Source organism: Olea europaea, chromosome 8 (genome assembly GCF_002742605.1).
Source record: "Olea europaea var. sylvestris chromosome 8, O_europaea_v1, whole genome shotgun sequence".
NCBI classification, from domain to species: Eukaryota; Viridiplantae; Streptophyta; class Magnoliopsida; order Lamiales; family Oleaceae; genus Olea; species Olea europaea.
This window is the reverse complement of record NC_036244.1, coordinates 5,973,240-5,995,271: the sequence shown is the minus strand read 5'-3', so window position 1 is coordinate 5,995,271 and position 22,032 is coordinate 5,973,240. Positions and strand designations below refer to the sequence as shown.

The 22,032-nt window shown below is 32.9% G+C and overlaps 1 protein-coding gene across 3 annotated transcripts; it reads right to left on the bottom strand.

The window, feature by feature from the left end:
• Positions 1–912: 912 nt before the first annotated feature.
• On the bottom strand, positions 913–17,218 carry LOC111398646 (L-arabinokinase-like). 3 transcript variants are annotated; one of them, XM_023025648.1, is made up of 29 exons: positions 17,085–17,218; positions 15,505–15,612; positions 15,333–15,401; positions 15,131–15,214; positions 14,862–14,938; positions 14,614–14,680; positions 10,814–10,871; positions 10,652–10,719; positions 10,487–10,549; positions 10,315–10,368; positions 10,113–10,215; positions 9,863–9,972; positions 9,572–9,691; positions 8,692–8,748; positions 8,344–8,516; positions 8,077–8,245; positions 7,544–7,627; positions 6,914–7,039; positions 6,445–6,575; positions 6,295–6,376; positions 5,426–5,513; positions 4,589–4,632; positions 4,393–4,488; positions 4,231–4,307; positions 3,713–3,910; positions 2,524–2,689; positions 1,966–2,037; positions 1,628–1,831; positions 913–1,342 (listed from the first exon to the last, which is right to left on the bottom strand). In XM_023025648.1, the coding sequence occupies exons 1-29, from the start codon at positions 17,172–17,174 to the stop codon at positions 1,220–1,222; spliced, it is 2,961 nt and encodes a 986-aa protein (XP_022881416.1). In that variant the 5' UTR covers positions 17,175–17,218; the 3' UTR covers positions 913–1,219. The 3 variants fall into 3 exon arrangements, with proteins under 3 accessions (XP_022881416.1, XP_022881417.1, XP_022881418.1); XM_023025650.1 differs by lacking the exons at positions 913–1,342; positions 1,628–1,831; positions 1,966–2,037; positions 2,524–2,689 and adding an exon at positions 3,405–3,594; XM_023025649.1 differs by lacking the exons at positions 14,614–14,680; positions 14,862–14,938; positions 15,131–15,214; ... (1 more) ...; positions 15,505–15,612; positions 17,085–17,218 and adding an exon at positions 11,187–11,717.
• Between the last annotated feature and the right edge of the window lie 4,814 nt (positions 17,219–22,032).

The window sequence follows — 22,032 nt, the reverse complement described above, 5'->3', positions numbered from 1 at the left end:
TTTCTCCAAAAAGAATCGCATCGTGGCCTTTAGTAATTGTTTTTAAAATAATGTTAAAATGTACAAGATGTGATGCATTCCGTATTCATCACAAAAAAATTAGGTTCGATGTTGAGTTTGATTTGACTACCAAACCAAAAATATATGTTTATATATATAAATAATTATAATAACTTAACATGAATATTTTAAAAAAAAAAAAAAAAGTTGTCAAGCAAAAATTCTTAATATATATTATAAAATTTGATTATTTGAACAATCATTATTTATATTTTGGTTGATCCCCAAAAGATTTTAAAATAAAATTATTATCTTTTTGCATTTAGTAATATTCCCTTAGTGAAAATTACTCCCATCACCACAATTTAAATTAAAATTAAAATTTTACATTTCAACTTTTTTAATTTCAAAATTACTACAATACACAATAAAAATGATGACCAATAAATATATTCACTCCTTTCACTAATCAAAGAAAAACTACAATCACTTCATAAAACATGACATATCAAACACTACACATACCCCACCCCAATCCAAATCACTCCAAAAAATCCCCAAACTCCATCCTCTCTATTGCAATAGAGATCAAGACAAATCAAGAGTCGATTCCAAGAAATCTTCATTCATTGCAGATCGACCACATCATCTCATTCTGTTATTTTCTTCATGTCTTATGTCCAAAAATCCTCTCTCCAAATTGCAATTTCGAAATTGCAGACTCAAAGGACAGGGCAGACAAGCCCCCTGAAAGTCGATTATAGTGCCATAATGCAACACAATTTGTCCTAACACACTCCTCCAGGGAATATATGATGAGAGGGCCCAGTTTTTGCAGTTCCAACTTTTCTTGCTTGTTTCTTGGAGGAATCGAAGTAAAGTAGCCACCAATACATAAATCTTGATAACAAGTTGTTCGTCTAATGGTTTTGTTCTCATAGTGTAAATATTTTCAGAGAGTTCCTTACAAAAGAATGTACTGAACTTTAGTTCAGCAGCTTAGTTGGCATTCCTCCTGAAAGCTTTTTCAAATGTAAATATTTTAAGATAATTTTACTATACCATTTAGTTCCCACTATATCTAATACCGAAATACGAATTTACTTTCATAACAGAAGATTTAAAAATCCTCATTTATTTTTATTTCTTGACCACGTTTCAATGGTGAGAGTCAAGATGGTATGTCATCAATTATAATGTCTACCTATGTATGGAACCATCAATCTTGCTTGGATTGAAGCCGGCGACGAATTTTAAGGTGGCCAAATTTTCCGGCACCTGGGGACGACCCCTCAAAAAGTATCGGTAAGTAACCGGTGGCAGCTTTGTATCTCTGCTGAATCTGCACATTCAAATCAGAAACAGGGAAGAATTCAAAAAGAAAAAAAGGGAAAAAAAAAAGAAAAAAAAAATATAGGTTCGAGCATTGCCAGCATTAGTAATAAGAAGCGCAATTCCAAGAAAATGTGCGGTCGACACTGCATAAATAAGTGTTTTTCTGAACTACTAGAAATGCTTTTCTTTTGAAAATAAGTGTTCATGTGATTATATCTTTAGCACCAAGAAGCTAATCTTTCTATTCTGTGAGTTTTTCTATTCATTTTTATTTGGAATACAAGATAATTACCTCAAGAATTTGCTGGCTGCTTCTTAGACAGTTTTTACCAATGACACAAACTGTTCCACCCGATCCTCCACCAGTAATTTTTGCACCATATAAAGTTCCTTCAGCAGATCTTGAAATTTTACTGTGCTGCATTTCTTGCACTAGCTGAACAAGCCTGTCTGTCCCGTCCGAGCCAAGTCCACAGGCGCTGTAGCTGTAGTGGCACTGTAGAGAATAATACAAAGTTAGAAAAAATCGAGTTTTTTAACATTGCTACAGAATGTCGCAAGTGTAGAGATTTTGTGATGCATACAGGAAAGAGAAAACAGGAAAGCTCAATTATATGAACATTCGAATACCTGATACATCAATTCTCCTAAAGCAGAGAGCTGGTCATCCGAAGATGCGGATGTTAGTAATGCTTTGAAAGCCTGTATATCAAATAAAACTAGATTTTATTTTAAGTCAAAGTTAATAATTAATTTTAACCACATATTTCATCAACTATTATGAAAAATCTATTAAAGTTGTGATTTTAATCCCCCACCAAACAGAGGATAAAATTATAAGCATCATCACCAAAGCCATTTATTATGTATTCTGAAAGTACGATAGGTTCTAGTTTTAACAAGAACCATAATGTGGATATTGATCAATATAAACGTCTAGTACTATCTATGAATATGATTTTCTTCATTTTGCCACCTTTCTTTTGGTTTTGGTTAGTATCAAAATAAAGAATTGAATTCAGTTCCTCGACGACAAGTTTCCATCGTGTGCATATATAAGACAAAGGCAGATGCTCTACCTTCCATTGGATTATAGACAGAACACACAAACTAAGACTTGTGCATATACCAAAATGATTAGTTGCAAAGTCACCAATTTATGTTTTCAACCAACTTAAAAGACTTTACCTGGACGCGGAAATTCTCATATATAGGATGTCTGGCAGCTGCTTTCACTCCATAATTTCGCTTTTTATCTATTACAGTGACTGGATCATTGTGGTCAGCATATTTCTCCAAGAATGTCTCACCAAGCATTGCTTCAGGAAGCTGCTTTGTGTAAAGAGCTTCATATCTGAAATGAAAGACCGTAGACATTTAAAACAAGCCCAACTATAAAATTACTAACAGCTGTTTGATTCAGATTACGTTTGGACAAAACTCTCGAACTAAATGGAACCGAACCCAAACCAAACTGAACTGTTCTTTTTAAGTTAAATATCCGAACGGATATCTGAATCGAGAACCGATGGGTTAGGTTCAGTTCCAGATCAAAAATCGAGTAAGAACCGAATCTCTCTAATTTTTTTAATTAATTTATTTTAAATAACCCAAATTATTTTATTTTCTAAATAAATTTACTAACTAGTTGATTTAACTCAAACCCAAAAGTATGATTTTCCTATTTCTAATTTTTATTTCAAAGCCAACTTAATAAAATTAACTTAAGTTTTATCCAAATCTGTTACTCTACTGTAGTGCTATTTCTATCGTTCTGAAGACATCGAATTGAAATTCGACAACGCCTCTCTTAATTATTTTAAGCTCGTTATCTTCATCTTTCTGTGATTTTAACAATCAAATTTATGAAGAACTCAACAAAAAGAGACGCGAAAGACACGTAAGATTGGACTACGTTATTTTGTAAGAGCTAAAATTGAACATATCATTAGTTGAATTAATATAACTTTTTAAACATTAAATAAAAAAATTAATTATAATACGGAACCTGGGAGTCGAATGGAATCGAATCGAACCGAACCGAATGGAAATGAACCCGAACGGTTCCATAATTAAATTTGGACCTGACGATTTCACTTACTAAATACCCGAAAATTTCGATTCGGTTCCGGACAATGTCCAGCCCTAATTCAGATGCTAAAAAGAGGCTTCATGCATTTAACGATACTTGCAGCTTCTACATCCAAGATGAGGAATAGGAAACAAGACACTGACACCAATTCGCTCACGTACTTCTAGCTATTTCCAGAGAGAAGCAACATCCAACGTACGTTTGGCAGAGAGTAAAAGGTTTACTTATAAGCAAATGAATAGATCCTTTTTCAAACATGGAGGAGGGAACACTTATTTATCTCACCTGTGGGGTGACAAGTTGCACAAATAATCCAAGGAAGCTTCGGTTTCAAGTAGTTCAACAGCATCCTCTTCCAACTCATCAGCAATCATCCCATTAGTGGACAATGAGTAGGATAACTTTTCAGATGCCATGGACTTAACAATCTTCCGACCCATGAAGGCTCCAATCCTCACAGACCCATAATCTCCACCACCAACACTGCAAATTTGATCCATTATTCCAGAGAGAGAGAGAGAGAGAGAGAGAGAGAGAGTAAGAGAGAGATTATTGACCACACCAAAAATATGCTAAAAATTTCGTGGTAGAAAAAAAAATGGCATTGTAAACAATACAATTCTATTGAAGAAACATTAGCAGGCTGGCAGCCAATCAGTTTTGCGAAAACTAGAAACAATAACAAAAATAGCATGCTGATGTAACTGAATCTCACACCCATTAATCTAAGAAAATACATAACTATCGGATATATATTATCCAGATATTGAAAGGGAAGATAGAGAACACGTAATTCCTATTACCTGTGTCGGATCCCTGAATCGATTCCCCAAAATCTTATATGATTAGGAATGTCCACCAGACCCAATACTTCAGCAGGCTGCAGTGCAGTTATGGACATAAATATTACAAATTCTCAAATTCTAATTAGAAAAAGTATTTTTCCTGTGAACTGTATCAAATACCTGACAAACCATAGCAAGAAGTTTATTAGCTTCACCACATGCAGAAGTCATTTGGTCCATCACACCACATGGAGCTCCAACTATACGATTCTCCACCTTTCCATATGCAAATATTGTTAAGATAGTGATTAGATGTTATGCATAAATGTCACAAGCATAAAGACATGTCAGTGTATTCATGAATCAGAAAGTTAACCATTTGACATAGCAAAGCAAGCTCTCTTGGGCTGATATTTAGTCCTGAATGCACAGACAAAGGCATGAGTAAGATTATTTTGCCACTGAAGAAGTAAATAACCCAAATTATAGGCTGAACCATGATAAGATAATTATTTAAATACAAAAAAGGAAGTAGGGTCATTAATCCAAAGTGGTTGGTCCCAGTTTTTCCTTGGGCTGACTTGTCCAGAAACATGGAATTGAACATCTCCAACCAACCAAAATTAATTTCTCGACATAATCCAGTTTTTTCGACATGCTATTAGAAGTGGTCTAATTGTTGATAAGAGTTAATCCTTTCTTCTAGCTGGTCAACTAGAGTTCTTAAACCCATAAAAAGTACTTGAATTTGTTAGTTTGGTAAGTAAATCAAATTCCTACAATCTCGGTACTTAATAAACTGTGTAGAAATGACACCCTCGAGGTCATATGAAATGCGGTGAAGTGACTGCCAATGTGGCTTGTGAAATCATTATTTCATCATATTTCGGTCTGCTGGCCTAGAGTTTCTGTTTTGATAAATGTCAATGCAGGAGAAAAATCCCACAATAAACAAGTTCGTATTAGCATGTAGGTCTCAAACTTCGATCCAAAACATCAGTACTGACCATGGATAATAGGAATTTAATCCTGTATCAAGCCCATGATATCAGAATGAATATTATCTAAAGTTTCAAGAGGTAAGCACGGGAGAATATTCAATCACTATTAATCATCTCGTCGTCACGAGGCAAAAGCTCGTGTTCTTCAGGAATCAATAGCAAATGCTTAATAGGTATAACAAAACATATGCATATACATATCGCGCAAGTACCATGAGCAGCAGCTATCGCAGACATAGTGGCTACTTCCACAGCTGCTGAAGAAGAAACACCCTTTCCTTCCGGCACAGCAGAAGAAACCTACAAGTTCATGGGCATTATGTCATAAAATGTTCATTTATTCTAGTCATAAGGAGCAATTGCCATGCTGTAAGGAAGGGAAACAACCAAAATATTTTAAAAAAAAAAAAAAATAAATAAATAATAAAAAATAACAGGTACCAAATGACTAATCTTATTTGTTTTCTCATATCAACAATAACCCAATATATATGATACTAATTTGACCCAATATTGCCAGGGTGTACATATATTTAAAGAAATGTCTAAATTGTTTACATTCATGTTGGATAGGCCATAAGCAGCTTACTTGACATGTTCTGATTGTATTAACAAAACAACGTATGATCTAGAAGATCTCAAATACTATGCAGCTGGCGCCATCTTCTAAATTTGATTATTAATCGGTAATAAAAAAACGTGAGAAATTCAAGATTCTCGCCAAGATCATCAAAGACATGTCAGTTCGGTCAATTCTTTAGGGACTACATAATATCGGAAGTTAATACACCTCATGAATGAAAAAACTTATAATGGACCATTTTTGAGAAATCCGAATAACGTCAAAAGTTAACACTTCAAAAATTACAAAGTTCATCAATATAATTGATGCCAAGCAGTAAAAACCTAACATAATAATGAATTTTGGCCAATCTGAATGATGGAAATCATCAGACAAGCTGATTGCTGGCTATATGCAATACAATCAAATGTTAACCATCTGTTAATAAAGTGAAAATGATGATAAATGGTGTGTGCAGGGCAATATATCAAAATGGTTAATTTGTAAAGTGATGCATACCAGAACACTAATACTATCCTCAAAGCGGATGCCTAGTTCTTTCATCAGAACCAGAATTGTTCCTGCAACATAAGCAGCCCATCTAGAATGGGAATTTTATTAGTATAAAATGTAAAAGCACATTAATTAGAACGCAAAGTAAATATAAACCTTTGGGATGGATCTCGGTCAAAGTAATTTCTGGCCTTTTCATATGACAACGGTTGCTCACCATCCATGAAATCTGATAGATCCATATCAAAGGTTGGCCCACGATTACTCAATTCTGACCCATATGATACCTGACACATTAATATACATTAACAAAAGGCACTCAAACTTGTCTTCAAAGATATCGTTCAACTAGAAGCTGAAATCAGAAGAATATTAAATCAAAATAATATGCCCTCATCTCTCTCGAAGATGAGTGGTAAGAAAAATCCCACTTTATGAGCCAAGGTGTATTTGAGTTCACATTAAAAACGGCTAAAAGTTATATTATTACACACTGACTGACATAATTGATAGATCATTTAATATGATTGTAGGTTGCAAGTTAACTCATAATGGCAGGGTTATCAGTTAAAACAACTTAACCACTTCAATTGCAAATAATTTTACTTCAATGCCAAATACATACAATTTGAAGAACTGCTTTTTGCTCTGGTCCCTTAGAACTTTGTCGAGCCTGAGCATGCTTCCACAGTCTCTGTTTTGTTGGATCAATCTTTTGCAAAGCAACATGGCAAGCTTCTCTAATTGGCATCTGTAGTTATTTTAAATATTATTATTGAGAATATCATCAGAGCTACGAGATATAAGAACCTCTAAGGTGATGACACTAAATGTATACATAGCGTATTGATCACAAGGAAAAAAAATCTGATGCCAATAGATAGGTTTAAGAGATTACATGTTTTTGTCATAAAGCAGGTCCCATCTTAAAATCTACTTAATATCTAAATTCTACCTTAATTATACATCTATGGTCAAACAAATACAAATATATGAATCTCTCAGCACAGGTATCCTGCTGGAACTTTGTGCACCAAAAACAATAATCCGGAAGACCAAACCAATTCATCTTCTCCCATTGGTCAAAATTGTTATTTCCACAGTATAGGTCAAAGGGTTCGAGGATTGGTACCTCCAAACCACCGCCCTCCCCACCCCTCAACTCCAACCAAAAATAAGAAAAAATAAAAAACTAGAAGACCAAAAGGACTTTTCCTATTCTACTTGGAATATGATGTTTGGTAGGGTAATATACCTGCAATACAAGACTTCCAGAGTAATCGGCAATTCCACCCATAACATCCAACCTTCCAGGTGCTCTTGCCACAAAAATGTCTTCCTACATCAGTCAATGTTCATGGAGAAAATAAAAATTACTTACGTATCACTTATCAGTATCTAGCGAAGGAAAGATAATTCCTTAGTGTCCACAGGGGTAACAAACGACTTGGATAATTATACATACAAGTAGAAAACCAACATAATAGTCATCCAAATTTCATTACCATGATATCACTTCGAGTGCTTTGAGATTTTGAAGATTATCAATTATATCTTTCATAATTGTTCCAAAGACAGTAACTTTTGAGAAAAATTATCCTCCTAGAAAATAGTCAGACAAGGGTTGTCAATTTCCAAAAAGTTTCAGTATATGGACATATCATTAAAATCGCAACTTACTACTCATTTCAGAGCCCGTGATCGAATAAATGATAAAAAGATGACATCGCATTGAATTTGCGTATTGAAGTAAATGCTGGGCCAACTGAACTGAATAAAAAAATATACCTCCCAATTAAAGAGATTAGCAGCAGCTTTTCGCTCCCTCATCTGGCGCTTCTCTGGATTCTTTCCATAATCGAAAACAACCTCCAATTCTGACAAGCTCTTCAAGAAATTCGCAGTATCAGGTAGCCCCAAAAGTTCTCCATGAAGAATCTCAAAGTCTTCAGGATATCTAGCAAAAGAAGTGTGAAAATGTTGACATGAGAATTAATTCAGCAGTTTAATTTACAAAGACCAGTAAGAAGCATAGAGAAAAATGAGGAAACTCACGAAGGCATGGCAAAACTATCGTCGCTCATTTCAGCAGTAGGTGATCCTGTACGAAGACCAAGTTCATTTTCAGCATTTGTATACCATTCAGGAATGCAGAGATCTTTTCCAGGCACTCTTTGCAATTCATACCCAAGAATGATGGCATCACGCAATCTCCTTGCCCCACTAAGCTAAAACACAAAAAACAAGGAAAATCAATCTACTTGGTGGAAAATCAAAATAAATCAGTACTTGTTACTAGAATCATCTCAATTTTCACTTTGAACACCTCCGGTGATGTATCTCTGCTTTTAAGTTTCAAATTTCTATTTCAGCAAATACCAGAAGTTACATGTCTTAGTCTACCTTATCTGATGTATAGTTTTTTCCAGAGGCTGTATCCATCAATATATGAGCTGCAACCTGAAATTTTAGCAGTTATAAAAGTTCATAAATTTCCGATAAAACTCTCAAACGGTAAAGCAGCAATACCACACCTATTAAAAAACCTAAAAGCGAAGAGTGGCAAAAACTACCACTAAAATAAATATTGATTGTTCATCATAAAGATTGTCTAAAATATTACTGATGAACATGACATTTCTCCCACTAAGAGAATAAATGGCTTGCAATCTAAATTGAACAATATCTAGGGAAGCACTATGTGTTTCTTGTGTAGATTGTGAACTTTATGAAAGAAACATGATCAGAAAGTCTCTAGCGATGGATATAGTTATCTTTGTGCCTGGCAGAACAAAGTCACACACATTATCAAGAACTTAATACTCACTAGAAACTGTATTTTGTCTTCACCAAGCTACATTCCATGAAAACTTGCAATTTAAAAACATAATGCTAGGAATAGTATTGCCAAATTAAGAATGAAACAGAAATGTAAATAATTGTTAAAGTTATAGCCTCATCAGATTCTCTCCATTTCCTAGAATTATGCTGCGTATCTAAAAACATGTAACTTTTGACAAACATTTTGCATTCGATTTTGTCTGGAATTAAAGCATAACAGAATACTCAATTTGACCCTCTCTCATGCTCATTCTGTTAATTTGCATAATATTTTGCATTTTCCTTGTACTGGAGAGTAGGATACTTGCTAAGGAAAAAGATAACTACAATAGATTTCAACGTAATGAAATACCTTTAAATTCATGTCATCTATTCCAAAATTACAATAGGAAAACAAAAATGAAGAAAGATATTCCATCCATACAAAGAAAAGCAAAGATACCTCTCCACCATTAGTGCCCAACTCGTAGCATGGTTTCAGACTAACTGCACGTTCAAGATATGGACTCCAGTGTCCAGTGAGTAAATCCCGCCTAATCATCTCAACACCACCTTGATAGAACTAATAAGAAGAACCAAACATTCATTAATTCCCAGTGATAATATATTTTCTCAAAATAAGAGAAACAACAAAACAAGAAGAAAATAGTATATTTGACAAGATGTTGGATATATCAAAGAAAGGGAAAAGAACAATCATCAATGAGAAGCAAGAGCGGCAATGAGGTCTCACCTCAAGCATGTTTCTCAGAAATGGTTCTTCATTGAAGTAGTCCCTACGCACAAAGACAAATGGTACCTTGTATGCCAAGGCCTCACTAACCGTTCCATATCCAATTTTTCCTGAGATATTAAAAGGCTGCTATATAATTCATAAAAATATTTTTTTCTATCAAAAATGAAGAAATACTACATGGATGCCATGATAACTACTAGATGTCAAAAAATACATTTCAGCTATGCAGAAAGATTTGTTAACTAACCAAGCATGCAATCAGATGCAGCAATCAGATCAGGAGTATACACGTCTTTTGCTAGCTTTACAAAATTTGGAGGAAGGTTCTGACTATCAGAAGAACCACAAACCTAAATCCAGGGAAAAAACAACATTTAAGCCTTGAGGGTAGAATATCAGTACACTTCACAAAGCACCCAACGGTACCAAGACAGTAAAGCAAAAGATACCAGACAAAGCCAACCAGGAGGCAGGTACTCTTCCTTTAATGTCCAGCCGGACGGCTGCAAATAGTGACCGTCTTATGATGTATTCAAAATGAAAGCTAAAACTGAACTATCCAGTGAAACAAACTCTTAAGAATTATCCAATGAAATCTTCACAAAACGAATGTGCAGTTACCTGTCCGCCAAAGTTGAGAATAACAACTTTCACATCCTCTCCAATTCCAAGTTCTTTCCTCACCTGGACATGATAAAGAAAACAAACAATTTACATTTTACACAATAATTACATATACCAACAATGCCTTTAATAAAATTCTATGGAAAATTTTATATCATATACCTCCTCACGGGACTTGTGCAATCTCCTCACTACCAAAGGAACATCAATTGAATCCCGAAATGCTGGCACTGTAGGGTATACCAACCATCTTTAGATTTTATAAGGCAAAAATTAAAAGCAAAATAAGGAAAAGATCATTGGTAGTAAGACATGTTAGCATACTTGGGCAGTATCCAGGGAGGCGGATAAGAAATTCACAATGAGAGTAATCCTCTGCAATCTGCATCGACAATAAAATGACTTCACGATGAATAAAATGAGAACCTAAAGACAAAATATTTTATGAAAGAGCAAGGGTAGAAAAATTCACATGATTTCCAACAAAGTGAATCAATGCATAAAGGTGGTGTATTCCTCTTAGTACGGCTCTAGGGATAATTTTTTTCATTGGAAACAAGACCAGATATAATTTGATCATTACGAGGAAATCCAAAATCTTTGTAGTCGGAGCCAATCATTAGTTCCCAACCGTGGGGTGAATGGAATCCGATACATAAATCCGTTAATAAAAGAATTGAAAGGAAATGATGTATACATAGGGAAAGCCATGTGCAAAGCAGCAACCAATACACCGGCAACTCCCATCATATGAAATAGGTAAAGACAAAGTGGAAATAATCATTATCTAACCAAGAAAATATCAAAGTATTTAGGAACTTTACTATGATGAGAAGATGTAGTACTAAAAGAGAGGTTTATTTGACTACAGCAAACGGTTGTTCCATTTAAAAGATATTTTTCCCCTAAACAATGAATCCAATAAAGACAGAAAGTTGCTTTAATAACCACAGGACCTTCTTTTCCTTCCAAAGGAGCCAGATTACACTACAATATGTTTCTCTTTTCTTCATGTTACAGTTTCTATTTATGAAAGGGAAAGTTGATAGAATCTTGTTAGGTAATGGAAATGATGGTGGACAGTCATAAACACTTTTTGCAATTATTAGATCTCAATGGTGATCGGCCCAACCCTGGAACACCAGCACCAATTCAATAGTGGCATTTAATTTTCGATGAATACTAGAAACCATCTTTACTCACAGTTATTATTACTTTATCTTCTTCGGCGCGGAAGCAAAATTGGAATTCTTGAAAAAGGAATAAAGTTAAAAACTAGAAAATGTAGAGTATAATTTTATTGTATTAAAGAGATTGAATGTGTGCAAAGCCTTTGTTTACACAGGCAAAATAATTCCTAATCTTACTAATAGAAGGAAACTAAACTAAAATTTTAAAACAAAAGAAATGAAAAATAGAACTAAAATCCTAAAAGGAAACAAAATCCGAATATAATAGAAAAGAAGAAATCATATCTTAATAAGAAAAAAAATCATATTCTAAATAAGAAAAAGAAATCATATCCTAAATAAGAAAGAGAGAGATAACAAAAATCAATTTGGAATAGGGTTGTCCTATCACATTTTCCCCTACTTGGAAAAAAAACCATTTTCGAGTTTAATAGAAGAAAAGAAAATCAATCAATGAGGAAGAAAATATTCAAAAATTTATGTCAATATAATTGAAGAAGCGTTCATTTCTTGAGTGCTCGATAAATGTCATTATATTCTTCTGTTGTAATGTTTGAAGTCAACTTTGCCCCTACCTTACTCATTATATTTTCCTCAGGAATAATTACTATGCTGCGTTCCTTCATATATAAAGCATGGTTCGATTTCTCATCCTTGAGTCCGCTCTCGTTAGAGGCTATAGGTACTCTTAACAATTTTTTATGCTTCTCATCTTTTACTATAATGCCAAGTGCTGGTTTCATCAATACAAAAGAACTAGTACACCGACTCAAATCTACACCATCCATATTTCGCTAATGCTTGTACAATTCATTGACACTGAAAACGTAGAGGGTCAATGAAACTTTTATTCTCAATTCGACAAGCCTACCTTAAATTCCTTTGTGACTGAAAAGTTCAATTCCCTAACTTCAATTTATTAATTGTCAAAGTATAGCTCAATCTTGGGATATTCAATTGCAATTTCATCATAGTGTTTTTAATCCTACTTATACTGATTGCCAACTTTCATGATAAGGAATCATTAGGTATTGAGTTTTCAACTTGCACATGCTTTTCTACCAACATTGTAATATCATGGTCGGCAAAATCCTGATCGTTTTGAATAACATTTTTTAACCTCATAATCTATCTTATAAATCTTGTGATCTTTGTTTACATTGGTATTCATAGATTGCTAATCACGTGACACCAAAATAGTCCTCCTTGTACTATCAAAATACATAGCTATTATTTGGACCTATGTAAGTAGCAGCTATATCATAGTACTATGGTCCCCCAAGTACATGACAATCATTCATTTCTACCGCATTATACCCAATCTCATCTTTATAGTACTTTCCAATAGAAAGTAAAATTTTGCATACCTCTATATTTTGAATTTCTTGTCCCTTTTAACTAATGAAGCTTGATAGCAAGATGAGCATTTTTTGATCTTCAAATTTAAAGTTTTCACTCATCCTTTAAATACCATGTTGTCACTACTTCCATGGTCTATTAACATATTGCTGACTTTGTAATTGATAGTGCATCGTGTTCTAAAAATATTATCGCTTCAAATTTCCTTTAATATCTCCTCGATAAACCTTCACTAAATCCTTCTTGTGAGTATTCAAACCTAACTGGGACTCGAGAAAATTTTCTAGCCACCTATTGTGTCGTCTATGGGCTTATTGAAGCAACTAACATTCATAACAATCAAAGTATGCAATTTCTTATTATTCCAAATTTTGGAATAATATTGGTAATTTTACAATCCTCCTATTATCATCACGAGGATGTGTACCACAACCGCCATAAGTAACCATCAATGAAGAGCAAAACCTTGCTCGGATACTAATTTTGATGCGAACGAGGAATTGGAATTCTTAGACAATAATAAAGTTGAAAATTAGAAAATTGGTAGAGAATAATTTTATTGTATTGAATTGATTAAAATGGTAATTGAGAAGTGTATGCACAAAATAATTCACTAAAGAAGAAAGAAATCATATTCTATATAAGAAATAAAGAGAGAAACAGTTCAAAAACCAATCCTATTTGGAATAGGATTGTCCTACGTTATTCTTTCTCAATTATCACATTTTAAATATTAGTATACTACTAGCATCTTCTCCACTTTCTTCCACCCGGTTTGTATTACTTTGTTATTAGACCCTTGATAAATCAGCATAAGCATGAAAAACATTTCCCCATGACGGAGCTATTTGGAGTGTTAGAGCAAATCTCCTTTGTTTACGATCTCTCAAATATTTATGGCCTCCGGATAGAGCAAATCATTAAAATGGAAGCAGTGCCAGCTTATTAGTTTAAAAGGTGACTGTCAGGAACTTATTCTTCGGTTCACCAAAACAAATAGAATGTAATCAGGTTCAGATACCCAAAACTGGGTTGGCTAAATTCTACTGAGCTATGCACCTCTTTCCATCTAAATTCTACTGAGTTATGCACCTCTTTCCGTCCATGTTACTAATGGAGAAAGATGAGATATAAACATTAAAGAATAGTCTTCTGTGTGCACTTACCAAGCGTCTCTTTGTGGTTTCAGGAGAAAAAAAGGAAAATATCAAAAGCAAAAGCTTACTAACATCAGTATTCCACATACATGTGATAAAGCAGATATATAATATAAAATTGAGAACCATGAAGCAGGGGAAATATTAGGTGTAAAAGTTGAAGGATGATCCAAACAGTCCAGAAAAGAGTTGCTTCAAGAAAATATCAACAGTTTGCAACAGGATTTCATGCTTGCATGTTTGTCTTACAAATCCTTCGTCCAAACTTGTAGGTTTAACCTACATCAGATAGTCCAACTAATACATCTTGATTCGAAATTATATGGACCCTACCTTAAACTACTATACTGAGTTAGATTAATAATAGCAGAAGAACACACAAAACATTTATGATAATAGATAGCTTTGCTACAGTCACCTGCCACACTATTGAACGCTTATGATATCCAGCGACCATTACATATTCTGCGTAGATGAAGTCCCAACTGCCAAAGGAAATAAACAGTTTCTATACTCAGGGAATGCTTGTGTGGAAAACAAGATAAATGTGATGATACAGACAAATTTATACAGAAAATTATTCAGGTGTCAACCATTTTCTGCTCTTACAATCTTTCATTTTCCTTGAACCATATTTAGGAAATGAAGAAAATGAGAGGAGATCACCTGAAATTGGTGACACAAACAGAGCGAATTCCAGCATCAGCTGCTGCTCGACAAGCAACTGGAACAACATCTGAGACCTGAATGCATAAAAAAGAAAATAAAAACCCATGCCAAAGGTCATTTTGAAAAACAAAATCACGTCAGTGTCACGGCATTTGGAAGCACAAAAGCTGATAATTCTTTTCTTAGGTTGGGATCTCAAGAAAGCAATGGGAAAAAACAAAATATTTAATAGTGGTTTGTTAAATAATTAAAACGGTATTATTTACCACTAAATCCGCCTTGATGGCTTTCAGCCACTCCACTTCCTTTGCCAAAATAGAATCACGGGGAACTACAGCAGTCTCAGAATACTAAATCAACAGTTAAAATGTAAGTTAAATAAAGAGAATTAATTCCATGATATTATTTAAAGCATTGCCTTTTCTTTTTCTTTTTCTTTTTTTTTTAATTATTATCAGTTAGTCAGACCTTCTCCAGAGAAGCAAGGCGATCAACTGTCAATGCATCGGCTTGAATTGCTCCACAGTCTAAGAGCACCTAGAATTGCAGAAAATTTGTATTTAAACTGAATGATATAGCAAAAAAGGAACATATCTGAAGTAAAAATCTTTTGTCTTGAAGCATTTTCCAAAAAATAAACCTTGCGGATGAAAAGACGAGGAGTCTGTATTTCAGTTGTGAAAACATAATCTGGTGCACCAGTGACCACGTGAACATCGTGTCCAGCCAGGATGAGATGTCGAGCAACCTAAGTGCATGCAGGAAACTCAAATTGATTACCAAATGGCATGGCAAGTTAGTGAGTATAAGAAAGTGATAGATTGGTTAGATAAAGAAAATAAAATTATTTGACTAATTACAGATATACAGCATCTGTCTTAGAAGCAGGCTAATGAGGACTAAATAGTTTTATAAGAATTAGACGAGTTGACAAATTTCTAAACTAACACACCCCTTTAGAAGCTGGCAAATGATGATGAAACCAAATAAGAATTAATATATATATACAGCCACATAATATTTTTTACCGTGACAATGAAAGGAAAAAAACTATAGCTGAAATCATTTTAACATAATTTAACCAAAGTTTATATTCAACCTTATGTAGCACCATATGAAATGGAGATCATGAACTCGAAAAGAAATTTCTAGTGTGATTCTTTTGCAGTTTCAGAAACACGTTTTAAGTTTTGAATGTATTGAAGATTAGTCAAATAAATGATCGTCAATCTATTTTTCATTGCTTTTTGTTAAATATGGATGAAAGAGTACCCAAAATTATTTTCAGGTTCACGGCTAGGTATAATTTTATTTCTTAAACGAACCCTAAAGTTTTATAAAACATTTTCAGGGAACTTCTCTGCAACAGCCGCTGAAGGGCAATTCAATCAAATTTTGTTTCAGAATACAGGCAATCCAACATTCTACCACAATGATCCAGAAATGATATGGCAAAAACTAACCAAAAAAAAATGAAAACGGCATGTCCAACCAAAGCATTGTTACAGGAGCCAAAGTAGAATACACAACATACAACTCTCTTATGTTCAGCATCCATGTTTCTTGTTCATTTTTTTCTTTTTTATCAAAGGCATTTGCCACTCGTCGACCACTTAAAACTTAGCTCCATAGGTTCGGTGTAAAGATAGAAACTTTTATTATCCAACCCGTTTCTCCCCATTAATTTCCAGCATTTATTAACTCTTTTACTAAATGCAGCAATTTTGCATTGCAATCAAATAATAAATATGATCAAAATTATAAAAACAAACAAAAAAATAATATTAAAAAATAAATAATAAAAATCATCTAACTACTTAAAAAGAAAGTAATCTTTATGGCAGAATAGATCTTTTTAGAAACAATTAAATGGACATTATCAATTATACTCAAAATCATATAAATGCGCTTCTCTAAATTTTTACATACAAGTTCAAGGTATAAAACAAGCACACACGCACTGAATCAAATCAAAATCAGACATTTACATCAAAATCATAAAATGGGCTTCATCAAAACAAGCAGGTTCAATCACAGTCACACACTGAACTATACCAAAGCACATTAAACAATATTTTAATAAAAACCGAAGCTAAATTCATCAGCAACCCAAAAATTGGACCATTATATAGATGGGTTATCTGTATAAATACATGAGAAATTGCACAAAAAAATCACAGACAGAGACTTAGGGAAAGAGTGAGTTTGATGATCATGAACCTCAACAACACGGGTGGCATGGCCAAACCCATGGCCAGTCACATAATAAGCGAAGACAAGAGGATGCTTTGTTGACTCTTGAGAAACCATAATTCTTGGGATTCTACAATAACTTGGGAATGAGGAAGAACAAATTGTTATATATACTGATAATTGTTATATATTTGACATCAAGGTGACGCGTCTTTCTTATCTTGTTTTTAATTTCACTTATATTAATATTTATAATATATTATTTTGTTTCCTCGCATTAATGTCGTGACACTTTAAATTAATAAACCTTTTCAGATTCTAATAAAGTCATATGTATTTAATCATTTATTTAATTTAGGTGTCATCATCAATTAAAATAAAATTTTAAAAGTCCGCACAAATTCGGATGTCCCCAATTTAAATTTTATTTTATTTTAGTAAAATTCATTAAAATCTTTGTGTCTCGATCTAGATATTTTCAGTAACTCGTAGATTTACAAGAATTTCATTTATAAAAGGATTTCAAAAAATTTGGATGTATTTCAAACCTTAAAATGCACAAAAATGACTTTTTATGAATTATATTGAAATTTATTTAATTCACCAAATTCATTAAGATGTAAAAAAATTTAAAATTCATTACACATTAGTCTCCATTGGATTGGGCCGGTCCAATTACATTTATGGATTAATGTAGTAGATAACTGGATTAAACCTGGTAAATGGCCTGATCCATGGGTTCAAACAATGGACATTTAGGGGTGAGTGATGGGAGATTGCAGAAACAAATAATGAAAATTGAAAAGACAAGGGCAATTGGAACAAAACACTCTTATACTTTACTTATTTTACGCAAGAATAATGTTATTTAGCCCCACTTGGGTTACAACATCAATTCAGACGACGCTAGATGATAGGCTGAATAAAGATGAAATTAATTTAGGTAACACTAGATGATAGATTGAATAAAATGTGAAGTTAACGCCACATAAAATTAGAGGTTTTAACCCCAATTGGGCTACATAGAATTATTCTTTAGGCAATTCGTTCAAATCTTTTTAATTTCACACATTTCATCCTCAAATCAAGTGAATATTATGTAAATCATTCATATGGTCAATTTCTTCAATTAAGGAAGGAAATAAAGAGAATGAATAAATAAATAATTACAACCAAAGTAAAACGTGCAAACGAGTCACCCTTAAAATAATTTTCAAGTGAACTAAAACTTAAGAAAATCAATGTAATAAAATTTATGTATTATAAAAAATTTATCAAAGCACATTATTTATTTAAGTCGTTGTCGTTAAGAATTTGAAACATAGTGTTCATGTACGATAGAATCCAGATATATCTTTTCGGCAACTTCTCGTTCATGAAGTATTGTACAATAGGAATTGAAGGTTAGTTTTCGATTAATTTATCATGTAGTGTACTTTAACTAGATTTACTTTTCTTTTAAAGAATGAAAACGATATCTTTTATCTCGACACAAAGTTGACCTTCCATTTATAAATTCTAAAAATTGCAAAAGAAAGAAAATTAGGAGACAACAAAAAGATCAAACACTGAGTAAGCAAGGCAAGGCGACAACAATACAAGTTATTCAATAATAAGCTAACAAAACAACAAACATCCAATTTAAAAATGACTTGCCAAGGCAACAAAGATCCAATAATAAAAATATATAGGCAACAACAATCTAACAATAAAAAATTAATAAGTCGTCAAGGCAACAACACTCCAAAATGAATAAAACCAATACAAAATTTACAATAATTTATAACTAATATCTATCATAAAAAAATAAATTACAAATTACAAAAAAAAAATAAAAAAAAATCACACATGAGTTCTACCAAAGCACGTTAATTGCATAAAGGAGTGTTTAAACAATAATTAATCATTAAAAGACAATTACCCAAATAAGTTTGAACAATAACCAAAGAGGCAATTACTCAAACAATTTTTCAATAAATAATTTCAATTAAGATAAAAAAAAACCAACATTATTTCAATTAAAAATTCCCAATAATAACAAATAAGTAATTATAATTAACAATCTTAATTAAAGGTTGAAGAATTAACAATTTTGCAATATACAATTCTAACAAGATAGAAAAATTTTAATCAAAAATCATAGTTATCGCTTCCTAAATCTAAAATTAAGAATTCAACGGAGGAATGAGTTTTTATGGTTCAAATTTATCCAGTTGTAAAAAACCACGTATCGTGGAAAATCAATCAGAGTATCATATTAAAAATAATAAAATATAACAATAAAAAGATATTTTTATTGAAAATAAGTTCCTATTAGTACTTTGCATGGCCATCCTAATTTCCAAATAATATAGTAGTCAGACTTATTCGTATCTTGAAGCGTAAAAAAGCTTTATCAGTTCCGAATTCGACCAGAGACGAAGGAGATGCTTCTATATTTGTATTTATAAAGTCATCGAGTTGAGGAATGGGATGAGAAAAACATAGTGATTTTGGAATGGGAGGGAACCTTGTGCCTTTATCAAGTAGGCATCATTTGGGTTTGAATTTAGAACTAGGATTTGGGCAGTATTTTTTACACGAGCTACAAATTTTATTTTTGACATGGACTACATAAAAATTTAAAGAATAGTATTAATAATCTAATCAAGTTGTGTCTAGGTTGGGCCTCTACTCGTATCAACAATAATCAGCAAAAGAATCGTCGCTTCAGTCACCGACAATGTCACGAAGGTTATTGAATCTCATTCCCCGCCAGCCCAAAAAAATGATTTGCACAAGTGTGACGTGCAACAAGTCTTTTCCATCATACCAAGCACTCGGTGGCCACAAAACCGGCCACCGTGATGGTCTCAATTCTCCGCAACTAATGCAATCACCAACACCTCTAATATCTCTTATCTCAACTCAATTGGTAGTATTCGCAAATGATGATGGCAGCGACGTGGAAGGAAAAGGAGAGGAGGGATGTTAGTGGATGGGGGTTGGCAGGGAATAGGTGGGATTGATCGGAGAAGAAGGTGATACTTTAATTTTTTATTGTCTTAAGTGGGACTCGCTTGCACGTTTGAAAATGTTCGGGAATTTGGCTAAAATTTTTTGTTTTTACTTTTTTTCTTTTCTTTTCTTTCTTGTTTTATTTAAAGATGATGATGAATTCGTTATTTGACGAGGCTTTAATAAAGAAAATGGATGAAATGAACGATTTGCACAAGTTTGCTTGATCTAAGGATGGAACTTGCCAAATCGAAAGGATATGAATGGTTTGCACAAAACAAGCAAAAGATATGGACACTTTTTGCTAATTACCCAAATGATAATTATATTTTAGTTATTTACATTACAATTTGTTATTAATGCACCACATCTTAATTATACTAATATTATGTGCGTCGCACTTTTTTATGTATCGGATAAATAATATGGGTAATGTGTTTGAAGTACTAATACTGTTTTTTAAAATAGTTCAAGTAATTGATATTGTTAAAGAAAAAAATTAAAATTATTAAAAATAATATATATGAATACAAGTTTCTTATGAAATTATGTATATAATGTGAAAATATTGAATAAATTAAAAAAACCTTAAAAACTCAAACTCCTCATCGAATATAGATTTTAATACAACTCGTAATTGATACGATCTGAGTATAACTTCTTCCTAGTTGTATTTATCATTACTTAAAACATGCTCAAAATTGTACTGATGTAGATCATATCAACAAATTGTACTTCCAAACACACCAACAAGTGCATAAAAATAAAAAATAAAAAAAATCATTTTTACTTGAAAGATTAAAGTAACAGCACAAAAAATAGCTTCTCGTCAATAAGTGAACAATCAAATAAGATGAAACGACTTGAAAATGAACTAGTATTAAATAGTAAGTAATTTCACATAGTATGTTGGTCGACGAAATTTCATAGCAAAAATAGAAAGCGCTTACAAAACATGAGGTCTGCTACGTGTACAAAAAATTCATACATACACTTTGACAGAATATTACATAACATTTTGCCATTGGTTTCTGTCCCAAAAAAATAGTTTTGGCAGCTAATCACAATCTGTCAACAAAATGGAGCAACAATTTTGTGCAAGTAGATAATTCCACAAAACATATATGGATAGGAAAATTCCATGTTTACCTCAAAATTTTGTGACATGTCCTCCACTTACTCTATGTTTCCTTGATTCTTGTGTGCTGTATGGAGCAGAAAGTATAAAAAGTTAACACCAAAAGCGACAAGTCAGAAGGAATAAGAATTATTAAAAGTAAGAGAAAGGAATATGATAAATGTACATACCCATATTGATTGAGTGCACCACCAAACAGATTTGGATGTACAGAATAAATCAATTACAATTCCCTTGTAAAGCAAAAAAGATATAGTTTTTCATTCAATTCAATTAATTATTACTTAGCACATGTTTAAGATTGATTTTTCTCTCCAAAAAATTAATTTTTTGACCGTTATTTCACTATTCCAGCTATCATTTTTTTCTTCTCTCACAAATAGGATCTACTTTTCTTTCTAACGATCAAAAAATCAATTCTCAAAATCACTAACAAACAAGTCCTTATTAAAAATTATTGTAAAATAACTACGTAGCCCTTCTAAGTATTTGAGGGGTTAAGGAAATGAAAAAGCAAATGAATGCATAAAAAATATCTATGAAAGACCCATTAAATGAGAATTGATGTTGTGTAAGAAAACCAATACATAGGCAATGAATTATCAAAAGGAAAATGGTTGTTGGCCAGGCCAAAAAACAGGCCCAAAGCAAGGGGGCCGAGGTGAAAAAACACCTCGGCCCTTGGATCTGAAATTTTTTTTAAAAAAAAAATGTATGAGATCGAGGGCCTGTTCCTAAATCGGTTACTGAGACTGGCTCAGTAGCAGAGTTCTTATCAAAAAATAGGCAAATCTGAAATTGAAGCATACTTGTCCGCAGGATGAGATAACAACAAAGGCA